The sequence below is a fragment of the Phytophthora cinnamomi genome, assembly GCF_018691715.1.
Source record: "Phytophthora cinnamomi strain GKB4 chromosome Unknown Contig64, whole genome shotgun sequence".
Taxonomy (NCBI): Eukaryota; Oomycota; class Peronosporomycetes; order Peronosporales; family Peronosporaceae; genus Phytophthora; species Phytophthora cinnamomi.
The window spans coordinates 22,617-35,100 of record NW_027150997.1 but is presented as its reverse complement, the minus strand read 5'-3'; the positions used below and the strand labels follow the sequence as shown (position 1 = coordinate 35,100).

General features: G+C 50.4%; 4 protein-coding genes across 4 annotated transcripts; 1 reads left to right on the top strand and 3 right to left on the bottom strand.

Annotated features, from left to right (window-relative positions):
* Positions 1 to 298: 298 nt before the first annotated feature.
* Positions 299 to 943, top strand: IUM83_19344 (KIF-1 binding protein; the record flags this gene model as incomplete). Its single annotated transcript, XM_067944390.1, has 1 exon — positions 299 to 943. One exon carries the CDS (start codon positions 299 to 301, stop codon positions 941 to 943), a length of 645 nt encoding a protein of 214 aa, XP_067786784.1.
* Positions 944 to 5,237: 4,294 nt separating this feature from the next.
* On the bottom strand, positions 5,238 to 5,690 carry IUM83_19343 (putative secreted RxLR effector protein; the record flags this gene model as incomplete). Its single annotated transcript, XM_067944389.1, has 1 exon — positions 5,238 to 5,690. The coding sequence occupies one exon, from the start codon at positions 5,688 to 5,690 to the stop codon at positions 5,238 to 5,240; it is 453 nt and encodes a 150-aa protein (XP_067786785.1).
* A 1,915-nt stretch (positions 5,691 to 7,605) lies between these two features.
* Positions 7,606 to 9,232, bottom strand: IUM83_19342 (uncharacterized protein; the record flags this gene model as incomplete). Its single annotated transcript, XM_067944388.1, has 3 exons — positions 7,606 to 8,268; positions 8,349 to 8,876; positions 8,954 to 9,232. The coding sequence occupies 3 exons, from the start codon at positions 9,230 to 9,232 to the stop codon at positions 7,606 to 7,608; spliced, it is 1,470 nt and encodes a 489-aa protein (XP_067786786.1).
* Positions 9,233 to 10,352: 1,120 nt separating this feature from the next.
* On the bottom strand, positions 10,353 to 10,786 carry IUM83_19341 (uncharacterized protein; the record flags this gene model as incomplete). Its single annotated transcript, XM_067944387.1, has 2 exons — positions 10,353 to 10,715; positions 10,784 to 10,786. The coding sequence occupies 2 exons, from the start codon at positions 10,784 to 10,786 to the stop codon at positions 10,353 to 10,355; spliced, it is 366 nt and encodes a 121-aa protein (XP_067786792.1).
* Positions 10,787 to 12,484: the final 1,698 nt, after the last annotated feature.

Here is a 12,484-nt window from a genome sequence, read left to right as displayed (position 1 = left end):
AACTAGTGAATCAAGTCGTGGCCAGATAACACGTCGACTCACAGCCGTCGTCTTTCCTACTGCCGGTAGTCGACGACGGAGGACAACCGAAGGCAATCGCCATGGCTGGATACCTAAAAGTTCCGGTGCATTCACATGCCCGTGATGACCGTCTCTGGAATTCGTGGGCTCCTGTAGCGAGAGCAGTCTGCGTGCGTAATGCGTTTCGCGTGTGAGCGAGTGGGAAACGACCCGCTCGCTCGTCGACAACTATAGCCTCCAAACTTTCACCACTACGACAACCACCACCCAAGCACCGATGCTGCTCTCTCCGAAGGGGCTACTTCGCCTGGTCAGCGCTGGCGTGGGGTTCATGCTGTTCATCGTGGCGTGCATGGGCTTCAACACGTTGAAGTTGTCCGTCTACTCGGTGGACAGCCAGGCCGAGTTCGGCTGCCTGTGCTTCCTGGGCGTGTGCTTCGGACTGCTGCTGACCTTCGGCGAGTCCAAGTGGGAGCTCTTCTTCTTCTTCTTCGGCTTCATGCGCTACCGCCTGGGCCGAGCCTGTATTTTCGCCGTGAGCGGCATCATGACGGCGCTGCTGGGCAAGAGCCGCGACCAGCAATGCAACTGCAGCGACAACGTCATCCTGATCATCGAGGGCGTGGCGCTCATGGCCATGGCTATCATGCAGACGCTCGCCATGTTCGTCTTCGGCAACAACAGCGCCCCGCGTCGCAGCAAGGACTCGGCCTCGACCATCCGAGTGCCTCCAATAGCCACCCCACTGCCTGTCACGGCACCACGCACCATCCCGTTGCCCAAAGAGCCTGCCCCGTTCCAAGCCATCGTTCAGCCAGTGTCACAGCCTACGATTCAAGCTGCGGCCTCGGCGCCGCCGATGCCCATGTCGCCTGCTAGCCACGCAGACAACAACTTGCCCTCGTGGATGCACACACCGTAGTGCAAGAGCATAGTTGCCGTTTTACCGTCGATCTACCTCATCAAACAACTCGAAAATTGATAAACCTTCCATATCGAATTGTATTGGTGTCACTTTTGCGCTGTTTCTCTCTTATAGGAATGTATACATTGGATCACTGCATCCTCTTGTACATGGTTATTTCAGTTGTATCGACGGTACACAACATGCATTCGTACTTCGTCGCTTCCTCGTCTCTCAGTACTGCGGCGACCGCCGCACCACTCACGCACCTACGTGGATTCTGTGGATTCGACACACGCAGCTTTCTACGCCTGGAGTCGCTCTTGTGTGGCTGAGGCTCGCACTCGAACCCACGTGCGAGATGTCAAGAGTGACGAGGACGTGTCGCTTTCTATTCACGTGTTTATGGAGAGTTTGTGCGATGCGCAAAAGGTCCCAAGGCCAGTTCGGTTGGCATCTACATCCTCAGCAAGTTTTGCGAGTCTGGCCTCAGCAGGCTTTCGAATCGACGAGGTGACAAATTCCACCATCGAGGGCATTCGTGCAGAGTCAACAGACATCGCGCGTGTTACATAATTCGGACGGGCTTTGCTGTGGTACACAACTTCCTCTCAGCTGAGAAGCGTCTGCATTTGTGTCGGTGGGGTACATCCGAACGGTTGGTGAGCTTCGAGCAGTGCGATGATTTCTCGTTGCGCTTGGCTATGAGAATCATCCGATGGGGGCAACACATGTGCGAGTTGCAGTGCAGTGAGGCCATCACGGTCAAGGACGCCAAAGAGGTTTGGCTGTGCCAGTAGCAATCTTACACAACGTTCGTGGCCAGCAAACACAGCAACGTGGAGGGGGGATTGTCGCAAATGGTCTGTCACTAACGTCGGATCTGCTCCACACCGCAACAAGAGATCCAATATATCGGCGTGACCGTGTTCCGCCGCGATATGGAGTGGCGTCCGTGCATCATCCGAAGCATCAAGTCTCGCATTCACATCAGCATTAGTCAGGAGTAGTTCTTCGACGACTTCGAGATGACCACCGCGAACCGCAAGATGAAGCGCGCGCCAGCCTCCGCTTCGAGCTGCTTCGAGAAGAGTCTCACGCTTGGTAGAATCATCATCCTCGCACTGGAGTAGACAACGAATCGCTGTGGCGTCGCCGAGTATCGCAGCACAATGGAGCGCCGTCCACCCCGCCTAAAACGTCAGACATTGGTTTATCACAACCAAAACTCTCGTTTACGTTTGTTCTGAACGTACGCTGTCCGTCTGCGTGAGGTCCAAGCCTGATCGTTGTAATGTGCATAGTAGTGTCGGGTGGAAATCGTGCTGTGCTGCTGATAATCCATGCAGCACCAGTGGTTTGGCTCGATCCTTGACCGTGGCACTCGTCGGGATGAAATCGCGCGAACGACCACAGCAGCGACACAAGCAACTCGCATCCGCGGCAGCTTCCTCGTGCTCGTTCACCTTCCAGCACACAAAGCACTCCCATTTCTTCATCGTGGCCCCCGCGTTGAGCACTTGCACTTGCAAATAAAACAGCAAATATAGCTTGCGAACCACGTCTGCAATGTCATTCGAAGCCACGTTATGTCTTACCTAAATTGACATCTCAGCTCACATTTTTTCTAAACTTTTTTTAAGTCATAGGTGGATCCTTGAGATGAATGTTCTTGCGAAAAGTTCCTCTCGCATGATCCATGGTTGAGATGATGCTCGCACCCCATTGTTACAGAGTCACCACGAAGACGAACTCGCATCTTATCGATACTCTCAGCAGGGTCAGTTTGCGAATCGATAGCACACGATCTGTCACGGTTGTAACGGACCGGCGAACTGCGAGCGAGCAGGCGTCCGTTTTGGAAGATGAACAATCACAAGCAGTGAGAAGCATCGCTAACCTTAAAACAAAATATAACTTCGTTAGTTTCCTCTAAGCCGCAAGAACCTCCCCAGTCACTTATCCCCTAGCAGCGCAAGTTCGGAGTCCGCTGCTCTCCAACACTTCGCTTCCTCGCCTAAAAGTGACCGTGAATATCAACATCTACGAGGGATCGTCCTATCCGGAGTACGTGCCACCATATTTGCAACACAATCTCTGCCTCCTTGCAGGTGATAGCGCGCTCCATCGTCTTGCGGGTATTGAATTCAGCGTAATAGTGCTCAGTAAGCCCGTGAACAACCTTCAGATCGCCAAACGATTCTTCTGGCAACGCTTTGGGGTGTATTTTTCCAAGATGCCCCGCAACACCCATTTTACCGCATCCAGGCCACCAAGTCCAGCTGCATGTAGTTCTTTACGTTTGCACCCTGCTGAATAATTCATCAAGTATTCTCCCGTCGCCGCATTATCCATCGCCGCCAATGAACATCCTTCTGAATGATTCTCACGCGGCCACTTGACGATGTCCAGGCGACCTCGACCAGCAGCTGGGTCCATCGCCTTTTGTGAGCATCTAGCCGTCGTGTTTTCGTGGAGCCACTTAATCAACTCGAAGTTGCCATTGGCGGCAGCTTCGTCCATCGCGGTTGTGGTGCAGCCTTCGGGGTTGGGAAACGTGTTCCACACGCCTCGTTTCGCTTCTTGCGCTGCGAAACATCAACATCGTGCAGTACATCAGAACGTCTAAGTGTCCATGCCCAGCTCGTGCGAATGAGATTCCAGCAGCCACGGGATGAATTCAAGATCCCCCATAATGTTTCTGCGTCCTCTACAAAGCCCCCTCTCAGTAACTTTCATACTCTACATCAGTGTAGTCAAACGGAAATTCGCACGAGAACTCTTGATAGCCGTTCTCTACCACCCACTTTCGTTCCATGCAATTGTGCTGATAGAACGCGCGCTCGGTCACATTTTGTCGCCGTAACTACGCCGCACCGAGTGTCGGTATTTTGCTGCTGCACTTGTCGCCCCACTCAACCCCGCTGTGTAAAGTGTCCGCTTCCAGCAGCTGCAGAACCCACAAACATCCACCTCTCGCAGCTCTTCCTCCACTGCGCCCTTCTCCACTGGACAATCACAAAAATGTTGCAGAATCCACTGCATCATCCATAAGTCATCACAGCGAACGGCTTGCACCAGAGCGAGTGAAAACTCCCACATGTAGCGGTAATCTACAGTGCGGACCATTGCACAAAGTCACAGAACTGTAGTGGTGAGATTCATGATAAAGTCTCCGCCCACTCACTGGGCATCGCAAGATCTGCGATGCCAAGCTGGCGGTTAGGAAACCACTGCTAGCCCGACAGGCCGCGCCTAGTAGTGAAAGGACATTGGAGAATAAACGCATAGGACGCATAATAGACTTTGTGTTCGCCAGGAAGCGCCAGCTTCCTTCGCAGTGTGTATTTCGCTAAGACCCACTACAAGAACCAGCGTGACTCAGCTCCACTCCCTTGGGCACGGCATATCCCACACCAAAAAGTCCGTCACGATAGCGCTGATGCTCTCCCGCGCTTCATTTACGAACGAAAGAGAAGCGCAAACTCCATGACCTTGAGTTCCCATCACATCGTTAGATCCCGAACGACCAAGAACGACCAATGTGTTTCCAGAGTCGAAAGCTAGACAAAAAAGGTGTTCCAGTTTAGTAATGGCAGCGCTGTGAGTGCTCGAGGCCTTAGATAACGGTAATTATATATTATCTACTTAAAGTAAGGCACACCTCGCTTGCAAAAGACAATGATTTTGTGTCCAAGGCTAAATCGATCGTCAACTACGACAACCAATTCTAGTTGCATACCATTGGTTTTTCTGGAAAAACTGAACTCAAGCAAGGTTCATTGAAAGAAAGAATGAAATTGCAGCACTCGATAACAAATGACTCTGAGCAAGGGGGGCCATCTTGTGTACTGCATTTTGGGGTTTGCTTGAGAAAATAAATAAAGTGTAGTTTTATTGGAAAGATAAACTTATCGATCAAAACTAAGCTGGCCATGCATATATAGCGTTTGCATCCCTCCAAGTATTTTGTTGTTACGTACTTGTACTACATAATATGTACCTAGTAAACTGGTTGGGCTTTCTCATATCGCAGCGCATTTCGTAGCTTGCCTGTGACGGTTGGCGTACCTGTATCCTGAGCAAAGCTTAACTAGGCGCCACTACTGGATTTTGTAGGATTGGGCTTGGGATTGGCTGACTGGCTTTCCTGGACTGCCAGCAATCGCAGGTGAGGGCGGGTAGTAGATTAGAATCAGTTCTCAACTAGCACTCCAAGTAACAAGCAATACACGTTGTTCTTGGTGGGAGTTCCAGCTCCCAATCTGCCGTGTTCTAGTGTCTTCAAACGGCAACACGTCACATTGCCTCACTAAAGATACGCTCCAGGATTCGCCTTGTATTTCTCGTAGAGACGGCCCATTTTCTTTGCCGTCTTTTCCGAGCGAGTTGAGCGATAGAAGTCGGTGACATCGGCTGAGTCTACCTTTCGAATCGCTAGATCCGAAAAAAATTGGCGTTCCTTCTTGATGATCTCGATTTCCTTCGCGTCCTTGGCAGCCTGCCTTTTCGCGGCCCCCGGAATGAGGGCCTTGATGGTTTCCCATTTGGTACCTCGCTCTTCCTCGCCGCCGTCGTTGACGTGTTCCTGGGTGTCGACGTTCCGCAGAGACCTTTTCACGTTGTCACCAGCGTTCGATACGCGATGGACGGGCAGGATTAAGATCGGCTTGACTTCATCGGCTTCCGTGATCGTGGAGAAGCCATTCACGCACACAAGATGAGCAGCTGCTGTGAAAGCAATCAGTGCGCTGTACAGACGCATCAGCTTCGTATTACACGGGTAGAATTCGTAAATGAAGAAATGTGAACTGGGTCGAGGTGCACGCGAGGCGGTGAAGCCAGTCATTTGTTCAACAACATTGTTTGATCCAAACTGTATGTCTTTCATTGGCTTTGAATTGCCCTGTCTCAACACCATCTCCGGTACATTCAAAATTGCAAACATTGTACTAACGTTACACGAAGGGTGGTTACTTTACACATACCTTACTTTGAAAAGTTGAGTATCTCAACGTCCATGTAACTGTAAAAAAATATAATACACAAGAAGGAATTCCAATGGACATTACACCTCCAAAGCACAGGATGCATACGGTCCACACGTGGTGTACAGTGCGCGTCAAAACTATAGGACCACCCTCATAACTCAATCAATATTTATCATTTTGAGGTGGGGGTTCGATAGTAGTTGTGAAAGACGCTGAGAAAGACCTGCTATGCGCTAACACTCGCGCTTTTGCACTTTAACCCTTTCACTACCAGAGATTTCTTACGGGTCTCCTTGGACCTATGGCTCTAGCAAATCAATTCAACGCACAGGGAAAAAACGACCAATCAAAAACACCAATTTTTACACGTGGCGACGCTGGTTTACTTCACGGTACTTCCAATCAAAAGTTTGAGAGGTCAAGCTACATGCCGTCGCGCCCTGGTCAGTGTCGCTACAACGGCAATGGTCTACGGAAGTAGGAGCCGTTTGGGGTGGACATCACGGCAAGCCCACTGAGGATGCTGACCTCCGAGCGGCGGTGTCGCAGCCCGCGCGCTCTCAGCTCAGCGTCATTTCGTTATAGCATTACCTCAAGTATGCGTGCTTAGCCGAGCACCCCATGTAGTATCAGTTTCCAATCTACATCCGCCAACCGCTCGCACTCCTGCACATGAAATCCTGTGTAATATTCACATTGGCTTGCTATGACGCTATCACTGTAAGCTCATCTAGTTTGGTAAGCTCATCTAGTTTGGTTAGGATTCTGTAGCGTTGCCTGATGTATGAATTTGAATATTAGCTGGTATACATTCGAACCTGCTCCGCACCCTTCCAGGCCAGGGTCCGTGTCGGTCTCCCAGTCTCACGTGTCGTCGTCGGCTACATTGAACAACGCATCTAAGTCCTTTTGTCCACGAAGTGGAGGCGGGGCTGCTAGCTAGACGAGAAAACAACTATGGCAGGTCACACGAACTGTTTGTGGCTCCTGCGGTAATGCATTTTACAGGTCCATGGAGACCTGTTAGGTTGTACAGTGCTTTGCCGTCGTCTCGTAGCTTTTAGTTTTGTCCAATCGCATCTTGCGATTAGACCTCTCATGGGTCCCTATGGACCTATAAATCACTCCATCTGGCTGGTAGTCAAAGGGTTAACGGGTGGCTCGTATACAAGAAACTGGTTGTGCAAGGTCGACACAAATTAGGACCACCCCCATCCCAATACAAGGATCGTGCTAGAGCAACCGAAAATGGAACGGCGAAAATGGGGAGCAAATCCTTAAGATGATAGGTAACGTCCTCGTTTCTGGTAGCTACAGAAAATGGTCACTCGAATAGAATACGGCAAACGGGAAATTTACGTCAATGGGTATGTTATACGACATCGTATTAATAGTGAACACATAAAACAACAAATCAAATCGCACATGGAAAGCATGCGCGCTATGAATGTTTTAAAAATAGTATGGCATTTAAGCATGGAAATCGTAAGGTACATTTCTTACTCGATATTTAGAGTTAAGTCGACTTGATCCGTGCACACGCGAAAAACTCTAAGTCCCGTGCATTGTGTGAATTTTTGGTTTTTTTATTTTGTACCAAAACATTACCGAAAACAAAATATGTGTCCGTAAAACGAAACGTGCATCTGTTGGTGTCACTTTATTCCTTACCAGCTACGCTTGACTCTACTACTTGTCTTTATTGCCTTCGGTTTCGCCAACACTGAAGTAATTCTGAAGCTTGAGTATCTTGTGCAAGTACCGCATACGCAAGTAGCCGACACTATTGTAGAGGGTGTCGTTCCAGTAGTTTCTCCAATGCTCTGGTGTAGCTCCAGACAACAGTAGCTCTATCACCACTAAGCACCAGAGACCGCTCGACGTGCTGTCTTTCTGCTCGAACCCGGTGATCATCTCGATCTGGAGCTGGTCCATCATGTCCAACATTGGTTCAACGACGGTTCGAACTGCGTCTTTGAGCGTGGTAATGTTGCTTTTTAGCTGCATGGGGTCGAAGAGGTAACATCGTTTCCGACGCTGATCCACGAAAAACGCTCCCCAGTGGTGTTTGAGGTTGACGACGCTAACCGCACACGTCAGTCCAGGATCTGCCGCTCCATACGGCCGTGCGATGCCAGCCCTCTGTTCCATCGTATCGAAGTCCAGAAATCGGGGGTTGATGATTCCAACATCATGATACGTTTCTCGCAGCACAAACAGCGCGCCAATGATGGAGCCCGTGTGCAGCCACAGGTTTTCACGAAAATCCAGGAGGTCACTGCCGTACTGCGGATGCCGTCCGAAGAACCACTCGACCAGATTCAGATTCTCAACAGCGGTTTTGTAGTCAACCTAGCCTCATTTTTCAGTATTGTTAGTTCTGTATAGTTTTTGTTAACTTTTGGTGTAATTGAGTTCTCACGCATGCTTACCTTGGGGGCGTCCAGCGTGTCCTTGAATGGCTTCACGACATCTTCCACTTGAACTTCCACCTTGTCGATCCAATCGACAGTCGCCTGCACGAGATTGAAGCTGTTTCTCGCTGTCGCCACCTTTTCCATCAGCTTCCACTGCTCGTATGTTGCGTAACCGTAATCGTCCCACCTCGCGAGCAAGTCGTGATTGTTTGCTTCGTCGATAGTTTGCATGGCGTGGCGGATACGCTCTGCCTGAGGAATCGCCTTGATGACAGGAACGGCCTGCCCGACGTTGAATCTGACTACTGCCAGCACGCCCGTGATTTCAAAAGGTGGTAGGTCTAACCTCTCCACCAGTGGCATCGCTGTTCTTCTGGAGTAGGGCCAGGCTTCGTGTAGCACTTCTTTCTCGTGCAGGGCCTTGTCCGTCATTACCACGCGGATGTTAGCCCACTCTGGATTGATTTTCTTGAAAACAGCTATGGCCAACGCTAGATTAGGTTTTTCCTCTGTCTGCACCAGCGCGTGTTGAACGTACTGACCCTACATGATAATAACGTATAAAAACATTCAGTAAGTTCTGTTTATTTTGGGTGTATACCTTGTAAATTGCAGCTTACCCGGCCAAATACATCGTGTACTGCAAAGGTAAAAAGCTTGTACCGGTTCACATTCGTGTCATGCGTCGAGTCCACTAAAACCAACTCGAGAAAAGCAGCAAACAGGCATTTCTGCCTCGCCGTCTGAAACGTCACCACACGAACGACACTGCTCTCACTGTCAACGATGAACTCGGCCGTGTTTCCGGGAGCGCTCTCGATAAATTCATCAAGCACAATAATAGCGCGCTCTGCATCGGATCGTCCGCCACGGAAGGTCTTTTTCGCTCCATGAATCATGTTGTGGACGTCCTTTACCGCTGTACGTTTGCCTGTACAATAATTACACAGAAGTCAGTGTCATCGTAAAGCGCCATCAAAACCACACAAAACACACATGTCTTCGCTCAAACATACGAAGGATCCCCCTTGGTTTCGCCCCAGCCTTGGACATCACTGCAACGCTTTGACGCAGCTGCGGATGTTCGATACGTCGGTTCTCGGCATAATTATACCATTAGTGTTCCGACAGAGCGTGATTGTGAACTCCTGACGCTTTCACAACCAAATGAAATCCTTGCCCACCAGGCCGCAAACACACACTAACGTTCACGAGTGCAGAACATTTCATCGATCGAACACTCGTGTGCGTCCGTCGTCCGGTTCCCTTTCTCATGAACGGCATGGCGTGCGTCCACTAGAACGTTCGGCTATACATTTCCCACGCATCAGGAAGTAGCGTGTCGCCCGTCTGTGGGTGCTTCGACGAGCGTTTCGCCTTCTTCTTGTTCTTCGCCGGCTGTTTTGCTTTCATTTGCTCCTGAATAATTGCCCGGTTGCGAGCGTTCATAGACGTGCTCGTACGACACGACAACAACTGGAATGTTTGCTGCTGAAAGTCGGCGAAAACATCCTCGAATGCTTTCTACGACGGCCAACATATCGGAAAGCCCTCCAAAAACCTTTCAGCCATCGGTTTCCCCACTTCAGAAGCGTCTGGATCTCTCTTGGGGTCTCCGGTGGATCTCTTGTTCTGCGGTCGGTGGGAGTTTGGTTTGTTTTCGGTGGAGACGGCATCTTCGAAGCCGTAATCTCCGCCTCGAGTATCCGTGTCGTCATGTTCACTCTCCACTTCAAATGCCTTCTCCTCCTCGTCCACGTAATCTAGGTCAACCGTATCTCCATGCGATTCAAGTTCATCTTCTTCGTCGAGCTGGTCCAGCGCTTCGGCAAGCGCAGTGTCACTTGATGTACGGACGGGCACTGATGACGTTGAGGTTTGGTCCATCTTCGGTGTTTCGGCCAAGTTTTGGTCTGTCTTCGGTGCATCTTCACAGCTTTCGTCATCTTGATCTTGATGCGCGGGTATGGATGCCTTGACAGCTCTAAGTGCCTGGCTGCTGCCGTTAACCGAGTCCAGTTAGTACAGCACCTGCTTCAGCTCCTCGCTCGTGACGGAATCGGAGCGCTCCCTCTCTTCTTTCTGCAACGATCGTTGCAAACTGTTCTCCCACGCCTCGTTCTCTTCTTTCTCTTTCTTTCGATTGCGGACGTAGGCGCTGTCGGTCACGCTCAGCACGCGCTCCTGATATGCAGTGAGCCTCTTCCCGCCGTGTCGCCTTGTCGACGGCGCAATCTCCTCTCGCGCATGACGGCTACCCACGCGAATCTTCACACGCTTTGCCTCCGCTTGTTGTTGGCGTGATAGTGTTGGAGGGTCAGGAGCGGGCAACTTGTACCGCTTGCTGTGGCCCGGATAAGGGAGGAGACCTTCTTCAGTGGGCTGCGCGTATAACAAAGCATGTCAGACAACCAGGTATGTAGCGGGACAGGGCGGGCGCTTGGACGTACCATTGTGCGCGAGAACCACACTCTTGGCGACAGAGGGAAGAGGGGGATTCTGAAATGGAAGGCTTAGAGAATCGGAAATTTTCAGATTTTGCTTTGCTCTCGCTAAAGTACGGCGAAGTTATTTTTTTCATTGCGCAGTTGCGTGATAGCACCTGGAGATGGGGCGCTCCGTATATTCATCGAAGAAACCAAAGGTACACCGAAGCAACCGAAAATGATGTTTTGACTCTGTGCATTTTCGGTTGCTCTAGCCAACTCCCCCAATACAAAATCCAATATTAACCGAAACCCCGTACAAGGCGATATGACTAGAGATTTGTACAGTAGTAGGCATGCTTTCGGGTGCTCGCACGTTGACACTAGCACTCTGGGAGCTCGCTGTGACAGTATCCTAGCATTGTAAATAGTGTTAGCTGTAGCAGTGGAGCACGACATAGCGTCATAAGCGATATTGAGTGTGAAGCGATCGCCAACGTAGATCTCAGTGGTAAGTCAGCAGTATCCCTATGATTTGCTATAGAACGATCAGTGAATGGGAGCCTCAGTAGACAGCTACTCGTACTTTAACATCTACGCCTCAGTCCGACACCCCCGTTCGCGTCCGAGTGCACTTAATAGGTTGCTTGTAGGATCGCGAGTAACCGTCGTGTTCTGCACGAGCTAACGCGTCTAACTGCCGAAAGTGTGCCCACTACAAATCTCTAGTCATATCGCCTTGTACGGGGTTTCGGTTAATATTGGATTTTGTATTGGGATGGGGGTGGTCCTAATTTGTGTCGACCTTGCACAACCAGTTTCTTGTATACGAGCCACCCGTTAAAGTGCAAAAACGCGAGTGTTAGCGCATAGCAGGTCTTTCTCAGCGTCTTTCACAACTACTATCGAACCCCCACCTCAAAATGATAAATATTGATTGAGTTATGAGGGTGGTCCTATAGTTTTGACGCGCACTGTACAGCCCGAACGGCTTTCCAACTTAGCCCCAGGGATAAACACCCGCCAAATGAAAATTGCTGGCACTATCCCAGAAATGTTTTCAAATTCTTCCCCAAATGACAGAAGCTGGCACTCAAAACTTTTCTGGCACTCATAACTTTTCTGGCACTCAGAACTGTAACAGCTCAGCCACGGTACTGCACGCCAGGCGGCAACAAAAGCAACAATTGCACAGCGAAGTGTTTGCCACCGCTGCCGGCGAGCACCAACGTGGCCGCCGACAAGTGCTGAGCCTGCCGTGTGTGCTGCTGGTGCTCCCGGCGCTGCACTGCGCGGGGCTCGAGCGCCGCTACCAGCAGCTGGGTTCATAGCTTTGTGTGTGCATCCACCGTCGTTTTCTGGTGGAGCCATTTCAGTAGCTCAAAGTTGCCATTGGTGGCGGTGTTGGCCATCGCCCTAGTCGTGAAGCTCTCCGAGTGGTTTTCAAGCAACCATGAAGGGACAAGAGAAATCGATTCACAGTACTCACGAGTAAGATTCCAGCAACACCACGACTCTCGATAGTAATAAGAAGTAACGAAGTCTGCGACTTGATCCCCCCAGCCTTTCACGTGGTTGTTCGAACAGTTTTCATGTAGCCGCTTTACCACTTTCACGTGTCCATTACATGCGCCTCCACTCATCTCAAGCATGTTGCCTCCTTCGTTTCGGTTGGCATGTAGCCACTTTGTCACTTCCAAATGATCATTACTATCACGTGGACTT